The 20706-nt window shown below is 38.4% G+C and overlaps 1 protein-coding gene across 1 annotated transcript in view; it reads right to left on the bottom strand.

The window, feature by feature from the left end:
• Nucleotides 1-8255: 8255 nt before the first annotated feature.
• Nucleotides 8256-20706, bottom strand: part of LOC139745374 (peroxisomal targeting signal 1 receptor-like) — a 29348-nt gene continuing 16897 nt past the window's right edge. Inside the window, exons 7-15 of the mRNA XM_071655767.1 lie at nt 20401-20503; nt 19261-19389; nt 14485-14652; nt 12813-12956; nt 11756-11826; nt 11022-11234; nt 10104-10269; nt 9531-9688; nt 8256-8630 (exon numbers count right to left, since the gene is read on the bottom strand). Of these exons, the coding sequence (XP_071511868.1) occupies nt 8426-8630; nt 9531-9688; nt 10104-10269; nt 11022-11234; nt 11756-11826; nt 12813-12956; nt 14485-14652; nt 19261-19389; nt 20401-20503 (1357 nt within the window). The 3' untranslated portion in view covers nt 8256-8425. The remainder of the gene's footprint in view (nt 8631-9530; nt 9689-10103; nt 10270-11021; nt 11235-11755; nt 11827-12812; nt 12957-14484; nt 14653-19260; nt 19390-20400; nt 20504-20706) is intronic.

The following is a 20706-nucleotide window of genomic DNA, read 5'->3' as shown; positions in this document are numbered from 1 at the left end:
CGCCTCTATCTTTCACCTCATGCGAAATCTTGTACCATTGCACTCGTGACCATTCACTATTTGTATACTATATCACAGTTTTCATAATACAGGATGTGAAAGTGTGGTCAATCTACCGTAAAACCAGAAATGTTTGCATGCATTTTCAATATTGCGAGAGCCTAGATTCGCGAAATTAAAATGCACACAAAAATTCTTGTCTACACTACATGTATTATGCATTGAATACAGTGTACCAGTGATAATTCACAAAAATTTCATGCAGCAATAAAGGCTATCATCTCAATTCGCGAAATTTCATGCCTACAAAATATTTTGCTTTACAGTATTCTTCTCCATCTTTATACTAATGGCTATTTTGTTAGCAGTTTTGGACATTCTCTTTAATAGCTTCGATACTTACCGTCATTTTTCTTTCATTGAGATGCATGGCAAATTTATGTCTAGGCCATAACAAAATCAATGCCATACACACACTGTAACTGTTCATGAATGTGTTGATAATGTACAAATGTATCATGTAATTTTTTCTTGAAACTCTGCACACAATATAAAAGTGTCTATGTAGATATGTCCTTTTGTACATTTAAAACCACTGTGACAGCTAATGAATTGTTTTGGTGGTGCAATGATATCACTCATTCACCCATGCTGTTTTCATCAGTGATTGATAATATAGCAAGTGTGATTTGATATCATGATCACTTTTGTCATATCAGATGTTTTTTGTCTTTGGTTTCTATCGGTAAAGAAACAACCACAAGCTATACAGTCATCACATCATCTCGCAAATTTTTGAACTTGAGTACTTTAATAATGCACAGCTTCATATTATCAGATTTCAATCTTCACATTCATCTCTAAGAATGACTGTCATTTCAAATACTCATATTCAATGTGCGTGCAGAGAGGAAGCAAGAAAAATTCATGGACTTTGTCCCTTACTTGCATTTCACATTCCACAGCACGGCCATCAATAATAATACTGTGCAGGTCAAGGAAAAAAGAAAATAATTATGTGGCTTACTTTATAACCTGGATTTTCATAGCAAAAACGGACATAGCCCCTATTCAGTCACAAAATGTGGATACTGAAACTCAAACAGAAGAAAACTGACCAGAAATTAATATAATTTATTATTGGAAAAATGAGCAAAGAAAATGGGATTCCATCGGGATATGGAATTCCATCGGGATATGGAATTCCATCGGGATAGCCCAATGGAATCCCATTTTCTTTGCTCATTTTTCCAATATACTGAAACTCGATAAAGAAATATTGCATGAAATTGTCATCGTACATGTACATGTACAGCCTACGGACAGTTCAGACACATACATGTATCTCAACCAATTAGGAAAAAGAACAGCATTGTATGGATGTGTAGTAAAATTGCCTATGTTGTCGTGGCGGCTGCTAGCCCTTGTAGAAATGAAAGATAAGGTTACCTTTTGCACATGCTCACACTAAGCCCGCCAAGTTGTACCGTTCTATGGTCGCCATACATTCATATCCACACGAGAAGGTGATGCATTGTCAAGTTCTATGCCGATAGTTCGAAACATTGCTCTTACACTCCCTCCATTTACAATGTTTCGTTATGACATTTCTTTAGTGTTCAAACACATAAATCCATCATATAGCTACAGTGTATATGTTTTAGTATAACATTTTGTGTGTGTGTGTGTCTGAACACACTGATAATCTTTGTGTAGCTCTGTGTATTTTTTTTTCCATGAAAACAATTGCTGATAGCATTTTCTTGGTAATATGAAGTCATAAGACTGCTTTCCTTCAACATAATAATCATAATTAATACATGTACATTCCACCACAAGCGGCTTTGCGAAAATTTAGGAGCAACTGCGAGCTCAATATACTGTAAGCTGGCACAAAATATGCCGACATTCTTAGCTTTCATGTGTACCTTTCTCTGTAAGAATACATGAATAATACTTGTGTGGCGTCTCAGGTAGAAAAAAGAAATATGCAGTGCATTCAATATTTCCATACAATAGTCAATCAAAATCATTACGACAAAATCATATGATGCTGCAAATAGGGTGTATATATTCCATGTTTCTGTGTGAGAATAACATACATGTATATATTAACTTCACAATGGATTCATAAAAATATACAATGATTCTTTTTGAATAAACAAATGAAGGAGTTGAGCTTCTAGCAAAAGGAAAGGAGAACATATCAAGATTCATACAATGCACTCCTGTTATGACAAACATGGTTACAACAAAATTTTGGATATGCCAAAGTAAAATTAACGTCATAAAATTGTCATCTATCTTCATCTATCTTTATAAACTTTGACTTTATTTGGCTATAAAAATTTTTTATTTTACTAAAGAACATTGCCGGTCCCAAGGACTTCATTATAACAGAAGTTGCCTGTATTGGGATTGAATAAGCTGCAGCAGAAAAAATAGAACTTCAGATAAGTAAACAATTTACTTTATCCCAATCACTTGACAACCCCATGGAGCATCAGACACATTAACAACAGGCAAAATATATTTTTCATCTTTTCTATGTGAATATACCAAATGATATGTAGATTATATTGTTTTTCTATCGCTTTACTCTTTGTTTGACTTCACTTGACCTGAATATTGACAAGAAGTGCACTTTGACCTCGGGGACTACATTCTCAAACCAACATTCCTCTTGTACATGACCTTTGGGGTCAAAGGTCTTCAGACCCAGGATGGGAACATGGAGTTCACTGTAACTGAATAGTAGATAAATCTTGCAGTACGTGTGTAGTGGTAGTCAATTGTGCTATCGGGTACTTATTGTAACTTTAAAATACAAGACTTCTGCATGTCATATGAATTAATAATCACAGAAATTGGGCATGGAAAACAGAGACTCCAACCCAAAGCACCTTCTGATCTGGAGATTCTCCCGCCTGAAATCCCTAGCAAACTGGAGACTCCAATTTGACGTGTACGAAGCGCGAAGTTCCTAGGGTTCTAGATGCTCTCTGGTGCTATCTAAGTCTTTATTTTTTCAAAATACAATAGCAATAAGTAAGAAATCCTTTCCAACGGGAGACACAGAGCCAGGGCGGGAGAAATTAAATCTCAAGCGGGAGAACGGGAGATTTTGCAAAAATGGGTTTTCGGCGGGAGATCTCCCGTCGAAAACGGGAGAGTTGGAGTCTCTGGGAAAACATGTAACATGCACTGCATGGGGATTACACAATACTGAATTATACAAGAGGAGTGCAGATGTGATGTCCAGATGTTCAAGAAGAAGCATGTGTGCTTTGATGATGGGTTTCAAGCCAAGTAGTTGGAATTAAGTGAGTAACCTGCACCAAAGCACAACAACCATTATGAATGGCTAGAAAATCATTTGATGTTCCTTGCTTGCCGGGCATAAAACTGTAGTCAATTACCAGAACTACACTGTATTTAAACAGTGTGTCACACACTCTCCAGGCTTAAACCAATCATGTTTATCTATACATGCATTCATTAGCAGAAAGTCACTCCTCTTGTGACATAAGTATGCCAGATGGAGTATGATCAGAGCATAATCATGATGTTTGATTAGTATCTGCTACCATCAATGAAGAAAAAGAAGAAGAAAGAACTGTTTCAGTTATATTTGTTGCATCTGCTTAGCCAGGAAACCCAAACACAACTTGAAACATGCAACAACAAATTCCTGATTCTTGACGAAACTCATTCAAAAATTAGTAATGCTCCACGCCATAATTACATACAGCAAAATATTTCTGGCAAGAATACAGTTCTAAAACTTTAAATCTCTCTGTACCACATTCTACACTGAACAAATCAAAAGGATAGCAATCGTACAATGATTACAACTAAAATGAATGAGACAACAAAAACGAATCCCACAGAAATGCTGAACAAAGATTATAAAATGTTACACAAGGAACAAAAATTACACTGTTTGGGGAACTTCATATGCGGATTGTTGTCTTTAAAGTTCATGTGCTCAGTCATGCATGACATCTGTCAACATAATTAGGTATCAATGGAAAGAGGAAGAGTTCTTCATTCCACACAATTAACTTTGCACTCTCCAAAGCTGACAATTGAAGGGGTCGGTGCAATATAGTGCTAACCCACGCATTTGTCAAAATTGAATTACATGCATTTTCATAATCCTTATCCTTCACTCTAGCCTTTGTGAAAATATCATATTTGAATTCAACCAATAAGATGGTAAAAATGCATGCATTCATCTTTTATTACTGTACAATGTATGGACTTTCCAAACAAACAGCAATTATCTCAAAATGACTATTGTGTGGGTTAGCACTATATTGCACCGACCCCTTCAATTATGAAATGGTAGCCCTCCAAAGTTGGATTACTTTTTTTTTTTTTTTTGGATACACACTGTATATATACAATGATACACACTGGATTAAAAGAACAAAAGAAATTTGATCTTGTCAAATTATCTGTGAACAACAGGACATGATTTTCCTAGCAGGTTATTTGAAATGATGTATCCTCTCATCGTAGGCAATGAGTAAATGATTGCACATAATAGTGATATCTACAAGGGAAAAAAATCGCACCAAGATGTTTTAATTATCTCATTACATAAAACATTACATAATCTGCAGTCAATTAGGCATGAAGGCATACTATCAGGACACAAGAATATACTCATGAACTTCAGCAATACTGGTACTTCAACTTATCCACTGTAATTTACTGCAACCTATTTGAAAGCACAAACTCGCCTAACACAATATTGAAATTCAAATTGGCCCTATACAGGACACACCAGGTTTGAGGAGGCCATGGGGTAAGTGGAATTCAAAGGGAAATTCCAATCCTGATATTACATGTACAATGTAGGTATGTTGCTTTGTATGAAAATAGAAAAATCAGAGAAGTGGATCAGTGAAAATATGGGGAAAACAGTAGGGCAAATTGGCAACTCTGTTTGATCTACACTTGTACATTGTATATGTTGAGCAGCTGTTTATTCAGTTTGTACACAAAAATTCACAATTTTTTATCATTCTTCTGTTCATTTCTTATGTATCTTTTTTTCGTCCTTTTGTGTACTGCATAAGAATCAATTAATTTCAATGATAAAAAGTTGACAAAATCTAATTTATATCAATTTAACAAAAAACAAAATTTGCATTGGATTTGCACACAATATCGAAAATTTGAGCTGTTTTAGGCCGACATGCATATATGCAAAACAGTACGTAACTTCAGAAAGGTGTACCCGGACATCGCAAATTTGGTCTCAAAATATGCAGGAGACTTCAAAGAAAAAATGTCATGAAATGGCACGGCAAAATCTTTGCCCATTGCGGAATCGTCGCACGAAATGGGGGGGGGGGGGGGGGGATAGGGTTAAAGGCTAGTAGTCGGTGACATCCTCCTGATATTCCTACTGGCATCAATTAATTAATATATAACATAACACACCTGCGTTACAATCACTAACTTTTAGGAAAGGGAAAGATTAGCAACAAAAATAATATACTGTATACGCTATATATTTCGCGGGGGTTTTATTTTCGCGAATTTCGCGAGTCGGGAGCTATTCGCGAAATTAACAACACGCGAAAATATTACCTTCCAAAATGAATCCCTTGCCTTGATGATACGAACATTTCAGTACTAGAATACCATGTCACGGCTTACCGAACAGACCATACTGGCTAAGCTTGTTTATGCACGTCCACGTCTACTTGATACGAATACTGTAGAGAGCCAATCCATTATCGCAAGGGGACTACTCGTCAGAAATCTAGCGCGATGGACTTAACCACTTCAAAAATGTTGAATTCTAACTTACTAGTTCGCAGAGTTTGGCAAGTCTTTTTCATGCAGTGTATAACTAGTATCATTCTTATATGCTAGTAAGTTGAAAATTCACACTTTCTTTGCCACTTCATATTTTCTCTGGTCCCCCAATCGCGAATTTAACCACTCGCGAAAATGTGTGACATCGGTAATTCGCGAAAATTTATGTACGCGAAAATTATAGCGTATACAGTAACGGAAGAAACAGTCACTTTTATTTCCTTACTTTCGTCTCACTTCGTCAGGCTTGACTTTTCAATGATGTACACATAGCAGTATTGAAACCTCTCCCACTATTGGGCTTAAATTTCAATCGGGTTACAAAATATTTCATACCCAACCTCGCAAATATGATTCAGAATTGCCAACTTTTGTAAGCGCCTTTCAGTACTTTGATGGCTGAAAATCAGTAATTTGCACCTTTCTTTTTGTTTTAGTGAAAATCAGTAATCCTTAACTGTGTTATAGAATACATGTACAATGTATATCACAGACAATGATTTCTATAATCAGTAATTTGCTTGTAACTTTCAGTATTCTTCTCCAATTTCAGTAGAAATTACTGAAAATCAGTACTAGCTGGCAGCTCTGATGATTGTATTCCCAGATAGTGCTATGAGATATAAAAATAGGATATTCTATCAAAGATACACAATTTCATATTTACAGCGACACTGTTGGTTGACTTGATGTATTATGCACAGTACACTGCTAATCCCACAGACACACTTGCACTTGGTATCGGCATGGAATAAGTCTATTTCAGTGCATATCCTGTGATTTTTTTATTACTTTATAACTCTTTCTTCTTGATTTCATTTCCCAGTATGGCAAGAAGGAATGATTCCTAATCTTTCAGTGTGTGTGTGTGTGTAAGTGTGTGTGTGTGTGGGGGGGGGGGGGGGGTGGGGGGGTGGGGGAATATTACAGGGATACACATACACCATTGAAACCATTAAACAATAATAATATTGCAATGATTAAGTCAATGATTCACAATTCATGGCAAAAGGAGGGGAGTATTACAGAGATATGCATACAAAATTGAAACCATTAAACAATACTAATATTGCAATGAATAAGTTATACAACTTATTTTTCCAATGATTCACAATTCATGGCAACATTGAAAAAAAAATCTGCAAAAACGATGATTTTTGCATAAATTTCTGAATGCCTCTTCTCAACAGCTGACACCTCAACACCGGTCCTACCATGCAAGGAAACACCAATAATACAAACTTGGGATTAAAAAGAACTTTTCTTCTGGGATAATCATTCCTTGAATATTTTCTGTCAGTAGGACTCAACTCCACTGTGCTTTGCTTATTGCAAAATTAGGCTACAGAAGGTCTCATGATGAAGTTTGCTAAATCCCGCACTCTAAGAGCATGAAATGCATCTTCGAAATGCGCCTATTGCTACATCCAATATATCATGTATACTGACCATCTCAACTTCCATACTGTAGTATCACATTCGACAGATAAGAGAACAAATCACACAACATTCATTGCACAGCTGCTTGTCATGGTGGAAATCTATTAACATCATGTATGCACCATGACAGGGCACTTCCATGTAAAATATGGCAGTGTGCACGCTCCTAACTTATATTTCATGGTTATGATCTCGGCTACGACGAATGTGCATTTCTCTGTCTCTGACAAACCTTGAAATAGGAAGCATTTCTCCCACAAATTAAGTAAGAGAGGATTATGCAAGTTTGGTCACTCTCACAGATTTTGAGTTGCTCCTGTCCTTGTCCACACCATATGAGATATCAACTGAATTTACAACACTCTGTATTAACAATCGTGGCATTTTGAACACTTCATAGATTGAAAATGTCTTCATTCCCACGGGTCAATTGAGATGCAATTCTTTTGTTCCTTTTTTTTTCCTTTTACTTTATCAAACTGATTGCATTTTGGAAACTACTGTACCTCAAAGAAAGATGCGTGTAATAGGGTAAAATAATGGTTAGACACTGCAATACATACCCACTCTGCATACGTATTTTTTCATAGTCCTTAGAAACTTTTCAAACTGAATATAAAAACGGGAACCTCTCAAACTCATTCCAAGGGGGATTCCCCTTCTACTGTTGTGTCATGATACAGTGCACAAGGTAGGTATTATAAAAGATATATGTGGAGGAGTCTTAATATAAGATTAGATGTATGTAGGAATGGCCCTGGTCTGTGTAAAAAGTGTCTTCCTGTGACATTAGTCTCGATTGCATCAGAATTTCATCGCTTGCAACGTGGGGATACCACAAGCGATTTCCATTCATTCATAAGATTTCAGCAGCATCACTGTAATTTTGAAAAGATCTGTCTCACACGAACATCATACACAGTCTGCATCGTGTAGAACCATTTCCTTCAAAATGATATTGGCAGATTCATTTTCACAGGGCAGCCACAAATCACTGAGGTCATCACAACCACTTGGCATCGTGCGGAATCGTCACCCGGATGCAGTCCGCGTGGGTGCACTGGTAACTACGGCAACATTCTTCTTTCCGCCAGTGAATCCATTCGTTCCACCTGTGCAGCGGGGACGGCGTAGCGCGCCGGTCGTGCCGTCACTTCGGGACGATGTTGAACTCGGCATTGAGGAGATCCAGGTCGTGTCGGTCTGCTGCTTCGTAGAGCTGGATGCGTCCCATCAAGGAGATGGCCATGCGCAGTGTACTCCAGATGTTGTCCGACATCTGCGACTTCTGACCCTGAGGGCCATGGCCGCTACGTTGGAGGTTAAGTGCCTCCAAGAAGTGTTCTACAGCTTGTCTGAAGCAGAAAACAGCAATAATGAAAGGACAGAGAGATAGAAAGTGAGATCTCACAGCAGATTTATGAATGACATCAAGCATCATTTGCATGACCCTCCCTCCCCCCCCAAAAAAAAAAAATGGGACTTCTCATGGAGAAGATGGTGGCTGCTACCTTACAGATTAAAGTCTTCGTCCATGAAGCGTTCCACAGCTTGAAAGCAAAATAAAAGTATAAACAAAGAAAGCAAGCAATGTGACCACTATACAAAGGCTGCTGCATTGCCTCAGGTTTTAGCACGATAACATTACTTCAAGGAATGGCCCCTCATTACAGTTCGAAGAAGTGTACTTATCATGACCTTTGATCATGAGTAGATATACACTGCACCTCTAATTCCTTTGCATGTAGGAAATATCTCTCCAATCACTTTCATCTCCCTTACAAAATCACAATCACATTAGACATTCCTAGCTCTAATGATGGCTGGATAAGGATAGTTTCAGCCAAAAGTCAGCAACCTTTGCACTTTAACCCATAGAGGACAGACTGATTTTGCTACAACACACATTTTCCATAGACACCTGCCCAAGTAATCTCGGGACTCGTCCTCAACAGGTTAATTCTAACCTTTCATCCCTATCATTTCAAAAGAGTAATAACGAGGAAAACATAAGCAGCTAAAAGTCATAACTGAAACCTTAAAGTTCAGGCAAAGTTCAGCAATCTTCCTGACATTTCATCTCGACAGATTTTGCCCCAAAATCCAATCAGCATAATTTCACCTTGCACAGCATGCCCGCACTATGCTGGTACCAAGGGCGAGCCAAATCTACGACAGTTTTAGTCAAGTTCCTGATAGTGAAATCGGCTGTGGAGATACACAAGGGTCAGAGGAGATGCAGAAATGGGTCTTACTTGTGCGCTCCTAGATTGACGCAGCTGATGCCCAGGTTGTATCTGGACCGGACGAAGCCAGGAGCAATCTCCAGTGCTCTGTGGTAGGCATCCACCGCCTCCTCACTCCTGCCACTGTTGGCCAGGGTAGCTCCCAGTCGGTTCCACAGGTGGGCATCCTGTTATAGAACCAACATGTTTGTTGAATTACACACCAGCAGTTGCAATCATACAAATTTCATTTGTAGAGGGAGACAAACTGAAGGAAATTCAGACCTCAACCTTCACCTCTCTGATTAATATTCTCTTGCTTTTTTACATCCTATGCAAGAAATGACTGCGAGGGGAATCTCCCGTTTGCCAGGACATCCCCCGGCAATCCGCGAAGAGGGGGATCGTCTGAACGCCGGCTGATTATACATTTTCATCTCTAGCTTTGTGCACTAATATCAAATCATTTTCCTTTGTAGGTTTTGGAAAATCCCTACTATTATCACATATTCACATACACATTTATATTTTGTCTGAATTTACATAAGTTTACACACAAATACATTCACATCTTTCAGATCTGTTATACAGTAAGCGACTAACATCGGGTCTGACTGAGAGGGCAGTCTTGAAGCAGTCGACTGCCTTGTCGTACTCCTGAGAGAGATTGAAGAGGACACCGAGGCCGTTCTGGATGTCGGGGTCGATGGACTCGGGCGACATTCTCGCAGATTCCATGTACATGTTCTGCACTTCCTTGTGTAATGATCTGTGAAAATTTCAAAGAACATCCACAAAAACTAGTCTATATCACTTATATCTGAAAAAAAAAGAGAAAACAACAACAACATACCATCACCTACCTGCCAAAGATACTGTAGTATCCATAGTCAATATTTTACAAAACAGGTATGTGATTTGAATATGTCGAAAAGTCATGTGCCAGTGTTGCAAGGGGGGAAAAAGCGTAAAGTGAGGTAAGCCCACTGTTGTGCACAGTTGAGCAGAATAATCTATTAATTACATTGGTGCTCTCCACCACAGCATATGACTGGGTACCCCCTTGGAAGCTGTGTGGCTGGCTTTAGCATGTATGTACCCTTTAATAACTGGCAGCCTTGTTGGTTACCCCCGAGAAAGGGGACTGTATGTATTGGAAGTGCACATTTAAATTGTAAGACACTATTAAATAGCCCTACGACATGGTGGAAAGGTGCTCTATAAAAATAAAAAAAAACCAAGCAAACAAACAACAAACTAATATTGATTATCTTTTCTTAGTGAGTTGCTAAAATCCTAATTATTACATAATCATTGTCGACAAGCCTTCTTTTGCTTGTTATGATTCAGCCATTTGCATACAAACAAAGTCTTTTCTTAGCAAGAACAGTTTTGTAACATCCTGAATTGCTGATTATAGTGGGGTGTTTTTTAATTGATTTTCTTGTTTTTATGTGGAATGGAAAAAGACAAAAAGAGGAAATGAAAACACTTTTGGCATTAAGACGGAGATTCACTCACACTGACATCATGGGTGAGAGGTTGGTCCTAGCCTCCTCAGCGGAGGCCCCCTCAGGCCCCGCCCCGTCCCCTTTGATGAGGCTGGAGTACTTGGTGTTGGACTTGAGCCACCTCTTCAGGATGTCCAGTGCCTTGTTGTGGTAGGCCTCGTTGGTGTAGCTGACCGCCAGGGCCATGAGGGCTACTTTGTTGTCTGGGCTGAGCTCCAGACACCTGACGGTCAATGCAGCAGAAGCAGATTTAATACAATTCAAGAGTCAATTGTACCTAAGAACCGCCTTGGGTTAGTTAATCCATGCAGGCAAGAACTCTATGGCAAAACAACAATGTACATTTTGAGTATGTGTGACCCGCTACACTACAGCATAAACCTGGGACCCATTTCATAAAACTTGTTATCAATAACAAGTTATGATTGTTGTAAAGCAACTGAAATCCTTGCATCTAATTGGCAAATTTGTCATAGAAACGTGACAGTTGTTGGTGATAATGAGTTTTATGAAATGGAACCCTGATAAAGTCAATGATATCACAGCTTGAAAAACAAAATGTCTGTTGAAGTAACTAGAGTCAACAAAAGTCACAGATACTAGACATCAGTTTCAATATCAAGGTTTGTTATCTATTATTGCTACCATTATCATCATCATTACCAGCAGCAGCAGCAGCACCACCACCAACACCACCAACACCAACACCACCACCATCATCACCATCATACAGGCTTGACTAACCTTTTCAGTGCTGATATAGCTGCCTGCTCCTGCTCATTCTCTGCCTGTGTTGTGCCTAAATACTGCCATGCCTGCAAAAAATGAATGAATAAATATTAAATAAATAAATATATAATATATAACAATATAGTTACCATAATAAACAACAATCAGTGTATTCAAAGTTGGACTCCTTCTTTACATACAACTCTTGAACCTATTTCAATTCCCAAAGCAGTGCAATCAAAGTTGGAATCCACTTTCACATAATCATAATTCTAAAACCGAGGATACATGGTGCCATATCAGTGATATATCATGCTTGTTAACATTTACACTCTTCCACATCTTTTATATTTTGTCTGATAACTGTTCACAAATTACACTTTATAGTGGGTTTATTTTACCAAAGTTTTGCCAGTCAACCGATACTCACAAAATCTCCACAAACACTTCAACTGATGCCAAATTTTTGGTAAACACAGTCACCTACTAAATACATTACCTCATTAATATAGCAGCCCAACTTACCAGCGAAGCCACTTTGAACTGGCTTTCAAAGCTGCTTAAAAAAACATGGTGGCTGGTCTGTTCATACTGTCTACACATCTTCACAAGAATCTACCTCTACAGTGTACCTCTTAGATCAATCATGGGTACCAGCTTACTTTTATTAGGTGTAAACTTAATCTCCTTGTTGCACATAAGTGCAGTAGACAGTAAGGCATTTTTAGTACTACAAAACTAAGTATTTGCTGACACTGATAAGTCAGCTTCCAAGGAAACTAGGATTGGTGTATCAGTTAAATACAGTGTACTTATACTGAGCTTGAAAGAGCATTTAACAGCTTGTAAGCTACGTCTACAGAATTGGTTTAAAACACTGGACTTGAAAGTCTTGACCAAATTAGCTATTTCCATTGTTGCTGAAGATCATAAAATCTCACCCAGTATAAATAAACTATTATATTGACCTGAAGTGACACGGTGCGTTGAAGTCTGACACATACATAGACGCTCACATTAATCAAAGCCATCGTTCAAACACAATTCTTTGAAGGATCAGGCTTTTTCTTACTTCCATGTGCTCCGGATCTTTCTGGACCTCTGCCTCAAAGAGGAGCACGGCATTGGCAAGGTCGCCCTCTTTTAACTTCTTGAGGCCTTCCTCGAACGGGGACGGGTGGTCACGGAGGGGGTTGTCCTCCTCAAATGAGTACGGCTGCAAGAAGTAAGAAATACAATTGCACAGGTCAACTCAAAACAAAACAAAAAAATAGAATAAAAGAAATGAAATATAGCCATGCTCATCTACAAAGTGTCACAGTTACATACAAATTTACATGTTTGCATAAACATTGCCTGGTCCTGAAGGGCATATGATATATATTGCTTCTCCTCAGATGGGACATACATCATGTATAATAACATGAATATATTGACTGGCCCAGGATCATATTGCAAGGTTTCAAGACAAATGCAATACGGTCCAACTCGGAACTGCCGTCTTTGGTGTGTTCTTCTATGATAAAGGTCATCAAATATAACATAATATGAACCATCTTCTCAGTGGCTAGAGCCGTGTGGCACACAGAATTCTCGGGTAATACGTCTTTGCTGATGGTGCAAATACAAGACCCAAAATAACAAGCAAACAGATATTTGCCACTAGTTCATTATCTATACCAAAGTGTATATTCCATAAAAGTATAATTGTAAAAGTAGACATCTTAACGCAAGTAATTTTTTGTGCTCGGCTGGGTAAGATAAAATTTGAGTGCTTTTAATTGGTGAAATCATTTATTACTGGAACATATGGCATGGTGCGCTTTAATTTTCCCCCCAAGCTTCTGGTTGCGTAAAATGTGCAAAAAATTTCACTTTTACAGTAGCTGCCACTACCTATGAACAAATTTCCTCCTTCTATGTGCAAAATGCTGACAGAGGCTGATTGGACTTAGTTTTTTGCAGATGAGCACCTGCAAATTTTGTCATAGCACAAAATTATACAGCTATCCTGGGTATGTCTTTACATCACTTATATTCCTTCTAGTATTGGTTTTTTTTAATTATCTTTTACTGTAAAACCACAAACATTCGGGGCATGAAACTTTCACGAATTAGAGCCGATGGCCTTCCTCACATAACGAACTTTCGCAAATCTTGTCTCCTCCTGAAACTCATGAAAGCTTTATGCATGCAAAAATTCGTGATTAGAGTATTCTAAAGTTAGCCAATGCAATTTATAGCAACAACAACAAAATGCCAGTATGGTAGGTCTGTACATTTCAGCTTGCTAACCATCTTAGACAGCATTACAGTATTCTGATGGCAGAAAAGGCATTTTCACTTTTCCTGTAAAAAGCATAACGTCGCTGGGGCGACAAGACCTCGTATCTACAAAATGTCAAATGTTCTGGAGAGCCAAAAAACATGGCAGCCAAAGCACTGTGGCGAATGGGATAGCAAATCCTTTGACATGCCATGGTGGCTTCATTTTTGGAGTAAGACAGCTGAGATTTGGACAGGACATCACTTAACCCATTATTTGACCATTAATCCAAAAAAGTCATTTTCACCGAAATTGCAGATACAAGGTCTTGTCACCCCAGCAACGATATGCAGTGATACAATTCGGGAGGAAATAGTACTGTCCATAAAACCTGCAGAATTTTTGTCAACAGTACAAAATGCTTCAAAATAAAAAGGAGGACAGTTTGCATCTCTGCCTGTGTGAAAAGAGAGGTCACCTGATCTTGCATTTCAGCGGTCTTGAATTCATCGAGCCACTGGTGTTCTTCCCTCTCGGACCCCGCCATGCTCTCCCACTCTGCCTGGAGCCTATCCCAGAATTCCTGGTCGGCTGGCATCGTCTTCTCCTGGTCGAAGTCTCTGGCCCACTCCTCGGCCGTGTACTCCTGTAGAAACGTTGATAATTCTCCTTAAAATCAAATATAATGTGTTGACAATGCAGTGCCCGTGCACAGCGCAAGCTCACTTTTATTATGCTGATAGTACCCGAAAAACATAATCTCAAAACTGCCATATTTTTGCTGATTTTCTCAGCTATTTTTACATGCTAGGAAGAGAAATATCAAGACATACATTGTAAGCTCTGAAAATGTATTCCTATTGTGAAGTTGCAATCTTTTAGTCACGATAAGAAGGGACAAGTTAGATGTGAGTACTGCATATACGCTCTGCCCATGCCTGCTGCAGTAATTCTGCATCATCGGAAGTGCACAAGTGAACACAAAAAGTGTAACACCACTGGACCGCCGCATGTTGAGTGTGGGTACGAAAGCTCACCTCATTCATACGCAGGTAGTGTATGGCCAGCGAATGGACCCAACCACTAGCGACTAAATGTTTGCATACATATAAACATGTCAGGGCGAATTAGAGATATCACTTTTGGTGCCTCTCTACCCAGCATTGTAAAAGTAGAAATCTTTGTGCCATACATCTTTTTGCCCATCAGACATATCGCTTTTGGTGCTTCTCCAACCAATATTGTAAAAGTCAAAAATTTTTGCATCATCACATTTTTTCTTGCTTCTTGTAATAAAAAGAATTTCATATATTTTTGTTTTCACTGACTGTCAGCATGTAGCTAGTTAGTGTAGCTATGAGTGGACAAAGAGTTGCTAACAAAATATGAGAACATATTCAGTTTTGCCTAAGTATTAAATGTACACAATTTTCAAGACTGCACAATTTTTTCGCACTTTCAGCACCTGGGATAATATCAAGAGCAAATTTGCATCTTTGTTAGTATAAATCTATTACCTGACCCTCATTTATGACTATTTCTTTTTTTTTACCATTTTATTACAAAATAGATTGCTGCTTATCACTTCTAAAATCTGATAGTAAGAGAAGTAATAAGAAATAACTGCACTGAATCATTCACTATCAAATGCCATTGCTATATAAATTGCAGGTTGAAAATAGAAAACTGCCAACTACAGCAACTGCAATACAAAATCTATAATAAATTGTTTCAACTGATTTGCCCAACAAAGCTTGTAATGTGAACTATATAGAGTATTTCAATATGATGCAAAGCAAGTTTTTAACTAAACTGTTTGATAAGAGGACTACACTACACATATCTGTTTTCACAAGGCTGTATCTGCATCTTCAGTGTCAATGTCAGTTTGTAGATCCCCAATTAGATGCTAAGACTACTAGTACCTCTTCCAAACTTTTTATTGCGAAGATCAAGAAACTGCACTCCACTCTACGGAGCACATGAACATCTGGGCTCTCTATTACAGACAAGGGCTTGACGTTGCATAATTTCTGACACAATCTGTGGGCACATTTATCACACACATATTGTATGTGTGGGTATGTTTTGTAAAATAATGTATTACTAATTAATATAATGTGAATGGGAGGGGATTCTTTGATAACACTTTGTTTGAAAATTTGCCATCACTCATACATATCTGTTTAAACTAGAATTTTGGGGCACTATTTTCTGGAATTTCAGTTGCTGATATAATGATTCATAATATCAACTTCTACAGTGAAAATGATCTCTCTTTTAAGATATATCAAACCTAAGTGCCGTAGCCTACTACTAAACAAAATTAAATTTCAAAATAATTCTGAAAGCAGGCAAGTGATACAGTATGCAAAGAAACTCATAAGCAGGTATAAACACCCACATTAATGCATGAAGCAAGAAGCTATGAAAATCATGACTAGCTCTAAATCAAGAGTATGCTAAATACAATTTAAGCATATGTAAGCATGTTGTGTGTATGTCATCAAAAGCTGTATAGCATAGTGAAATCTAAAGGGTGTGTATAGTTCTGGTTGAGGTGAGGAGTTAGCTTTTAACGTTTTGCGAGATATTCAGAAACCACTCTATGAGATGTCAAAGAGCATGCAATTCTAAGGGGTATCAAAAATTTATTTGATGAAGATCGGTTTTGAAATGGCTGAGATATCCAAAAACAAAGTGAAACAAAGAGATCCTAATAAAAGGCATGGCCTATCGCCTTTTATTATTATCACTTTTTTGAATATCTCTGCCATTTGAAAACCAATTTTCATCAAATAAATGTTGAATCCTTCTTAAAATTACATGCTCTTTCATAATTCATAAGAGGTTTCTCATTGTCTCACTTAGGAATGTTATAAACCTGAATCACCACCTCAGCCAGTACTGTACAGTCCCTTTAAGCACCAAACCATAGATGCCCCAGAGAAACTCAAACAAAGAAACGCCTCTAAAAAACTGAAACATTCTCCCATCCAAGAAAACAAAAATACATTAAACTGGAGGAAACAAACGGACAAAACATAACATTAAATGACACAAGAAAGAAATAAGCATAAAACATTGATAGCAGATTATTAGAAGACAATGCAGCAACTCATATATCATAAAAGCTATGGCTACTTCACAGTTTCAATGTTACTGGGGGGTAACGTTGCAATTTTCTACTGGCAAGCTTGATACATGCAGCTACTGAAACATCAAGGCATTGGTGGTTTGGGGAGGGGGGATACAATGTATGACTAGCACTGTGTGGAGAAAGGGTAGTGAATGTCAATGAGCTACATATATATAGCATTTGCGCAAGCTTCGGTGATGATGGCAAGCCCAACTTTTAACCCGTCGCTTACTGAAACAGGATCCTCCTCTTCTTCTTCCTCCTCCTCCGTAATATCCTATGCAGTGCAGCAGCAGAAGTTGGGAAGCAAAGGGTTTAAAACACACAGGGGATGGAGCTCAAAAGGTCCAACGGTTAACCTTTTAAATGCTATCTTCCTTTGAAAGGTTTATCTCATCTCCCATTTGGTGAAAAATACATATACGCACACTTCCTGAACAGGTCTCATTTTAGTGGGACATGTGTAGATCAAGTCAAAGATAGTACACTTGTAAGAGATAGAGTTAGGCAATCCTATGCAGCTTTGATTTGATGCAAAAATCATTTAAACACTTATATTATGAATTGTCAAGACATATCATTTCACCCAAATTTGTTGTCAACATGCCTTTTACATTTGTGTTTCTTTTCTTGTTGTCGTTTAAGGGGGGGGGGGCAGAAATGTTGGGAGAAAGATAGCACATAAAAGGGTTAGTCATCACAGGCATTCAGAGTGGATATAGGACACAATGTACATAGATTATGTAACAGCAGACTTGCAAGGGGTCAAACTTCAGTTCAGGATTTGGTGGTCACAATTTGTAGCTGTTGTTGATTATAATTCTCCTTGGTTTTTTTCTTCCTTAGCTGTCTTGCTTTTCTAATCACTGACCATGCACACAGACAAGTGAACTATGTGTCATGACTGCAGCTGTCCACAAAATGCACAAGAGGGTTGGTTTTCGAAATTCACATTTTCACATCACATACAGGCATGTCAAATGTCGACAATGAAAGGGACAAGAAATATTATGGAATTCTGAGCACAAATTCTACTCACTTGAACATATTGTGTCATGACCAGAAATTAAGGATTACAAAGAAATAGACTGGATGCACACAAAATCCTGATTAAACATACAGACAATATGTTATGAATGGTGAAGAGTTTTAGCAGAGTGGAAAACTAACAATGAAACTGACACATTTACACTGATTGGCAGCAACACAGTGCATACGTTTACATGTTATGCAACACAATATCAACCTACACGTTTAGTCACAGAAGAACAGCAAAGTACAAATCACAAACACCCACAATGTACAAGAAATAGACTTTAAACATTGAGCATACGCCATGAACGACACTCTTTCAAAATGACAATATGAAATGATGGCAAAATTTAACATAATCTTAATATGCAACAGGAGTTTTCTAAGTTTAGATTTCAGAGAATGTGATTGATTACAACAGCACTTGAAACCGTGCAACTAGCCTCGACGAATTTATTAAGCCACAATTACGTGCTTCTTACAGGAACCTGCTGTCTATGAAACGATACATTTTCCGGTAGCATTAATACACAGTCTATCCCTTCCCATAGGCATTACCAGTAAGATAATACAATTATACTATTCAAAATCATTTCTGGATCACCTTGGGGGTTGCTTTTCATAGTCTATCAGTGTGTGGACCTTCTAAATCTGGCTACAGGCCAGGGTTAGTAATTGTACAAGGTGTAGAAAGATTTCCTTTAATCACTTGACGGGCAGGTGAATTAAAGTGCTGCATCCCATAGCAATAGACAGCTTCAAACTTTGGTCTACATGCAGAAAGACGCTAAACATAGATCTAAGTAAAAGGGGTCATCCCACGAGACCGACACTCAACAGTCATATAGCCTATGAATTTGACACTGAAAAAAGGTTCACGAGCTCTACAATCCACAAGTTATACAGCCCATGAGTTTGACACTGGGTAAAAAGAGCCCACGAGTTTGACATTACAACACCGGACTTAATGTGTCGGTCTCATGGCCTTGTTGGCTTAGTGTCAAACCCATGGGCTGCATGACTCATGGGCTGTATGACTTGTGGGCTGTATGACTCGTGGGCACCCATGCAGAATTCACGCACCTGTTGGGAGGCAAACTCTGAGGACCAGGCATCGGCCGTGGCATCAACCACCGATCCATCTTTACTCTTGACCTCATTGCCGTCCACTGTTATCTCACCGTCACTCAACTTCTTGATAAATTTCATGAACTGGAAAGAAATGTAGCAGATATTGCTTCATTCGCACTGTTTGATTTATTCTTTTCTTTTTTCAATATAAAACTTCCACAGAGTAAATATTTCTTTCTCTATTAAAGTTGTGGTCAAATATTATTAGGGGAAAAAAATCATATACTAGCTTACTTTTATCATACAACGTCCAATCTACTTTCATGAATTAAGTATGGCATATGTCCACTTGTGGGTGTATAGGTTCTCTCTTTCATACGTGTACGTCATGAAACTTTACCATCTCTTCTATAATGGTTACAAGACCTGGAATAAGTGCAGCAAACTAAAAGTGGGGGGTCTGATAACAGCAAAAGACTAGCTCCTGCTGCAGGTGTGACAGAATAGAGACCTGGGCCATCCGTCCAAACACATTGTAACATTTTATTCTGCCATTGTGTTATTACACAGTCTATCAAGGTTACACTGAGCTGTTTACACAGACCGATCAAAGGGCACAGCATGGGCAGTCAAACTGCAGCTAGCCCTTGTCTAAACAGCTACATTTTTTTTTTTTTTTTTGTAGGTGCAAGTGAAGCCACACTTTGCAGTACGACAGTTTACACTACAAACGTTAAAGACACACAACGACCAGTCTCGAGGCAGCTCTTATGTGTCAACGGACTCTGAGCCATAATCTGACCTTTACAAGACAAAGTCCAATCAGAAGTGGACCAAGGTGCCCCCCTCTCCCCCCATCCCCACCCCCCAAAGCTAGCTGTCTTTTTATTTGATTAGCCATGAAGCATACATGCTGAGTGTCACTAATGCAATACAAAAATGAGCGCTGAATGTGGGGATTTGACAGTTATCAAATAATACAATTGATTAATACATGTGATGTAAACATAAGCATATGATACAGTTATTAAAACTCGTAGGCAATGAGGATTTAATGCAGTCTGGACTCTGGCGATGAGGGTTGAATGGGCACAAAGCATTTTGCATCTGGGAAATGATAGGAAGGAGGGAATGGGCTGGGGTCACACCTACCTCTGAACTCTGGAACTTTGGATCCTCCATCGACCCGAGGAGTTGAGTGGCGGTCTGGGCCAACTCACTCTTGGACTGATCTTCCCCTTTAAATTCATCGATCCTGTTTCAGGGACAAAAACACACACATGACAGAACAATACAATAACGAAACTACCAACTACTTCTACTACTACTTCTATTTTACTACGACTACTGCTGCTGCTGCAAATAATACTACCAGTTACTACTATCAACACTTTTTATAACAATAACAGTTGCACAAAGCACAAAACAAAACTTTGATAAACAAATAATTTCTATACT

The sequence above is a fragment of the Diadema antillarum genome, unplaced genomic scaffold, assembly GCF_040938485.1.
Source record: "Diadema antillarum isolate AM-2024a unplaced genomic scaffold, OU_Dant_1.0 seq00001259_RagTag, whole genome shotgun sequence".
Taxonomy (NCBI): Eukaryota; Metazoa; Echinodermata; class Echinoidea; order Diadematoida; family Diadematidae; genus Diadema; species Diadema antillarum.
Note: the sequence above shows the minus strand (reverse complement) of the source record. Positions and strands in the feature narration are given on the sequence as shown.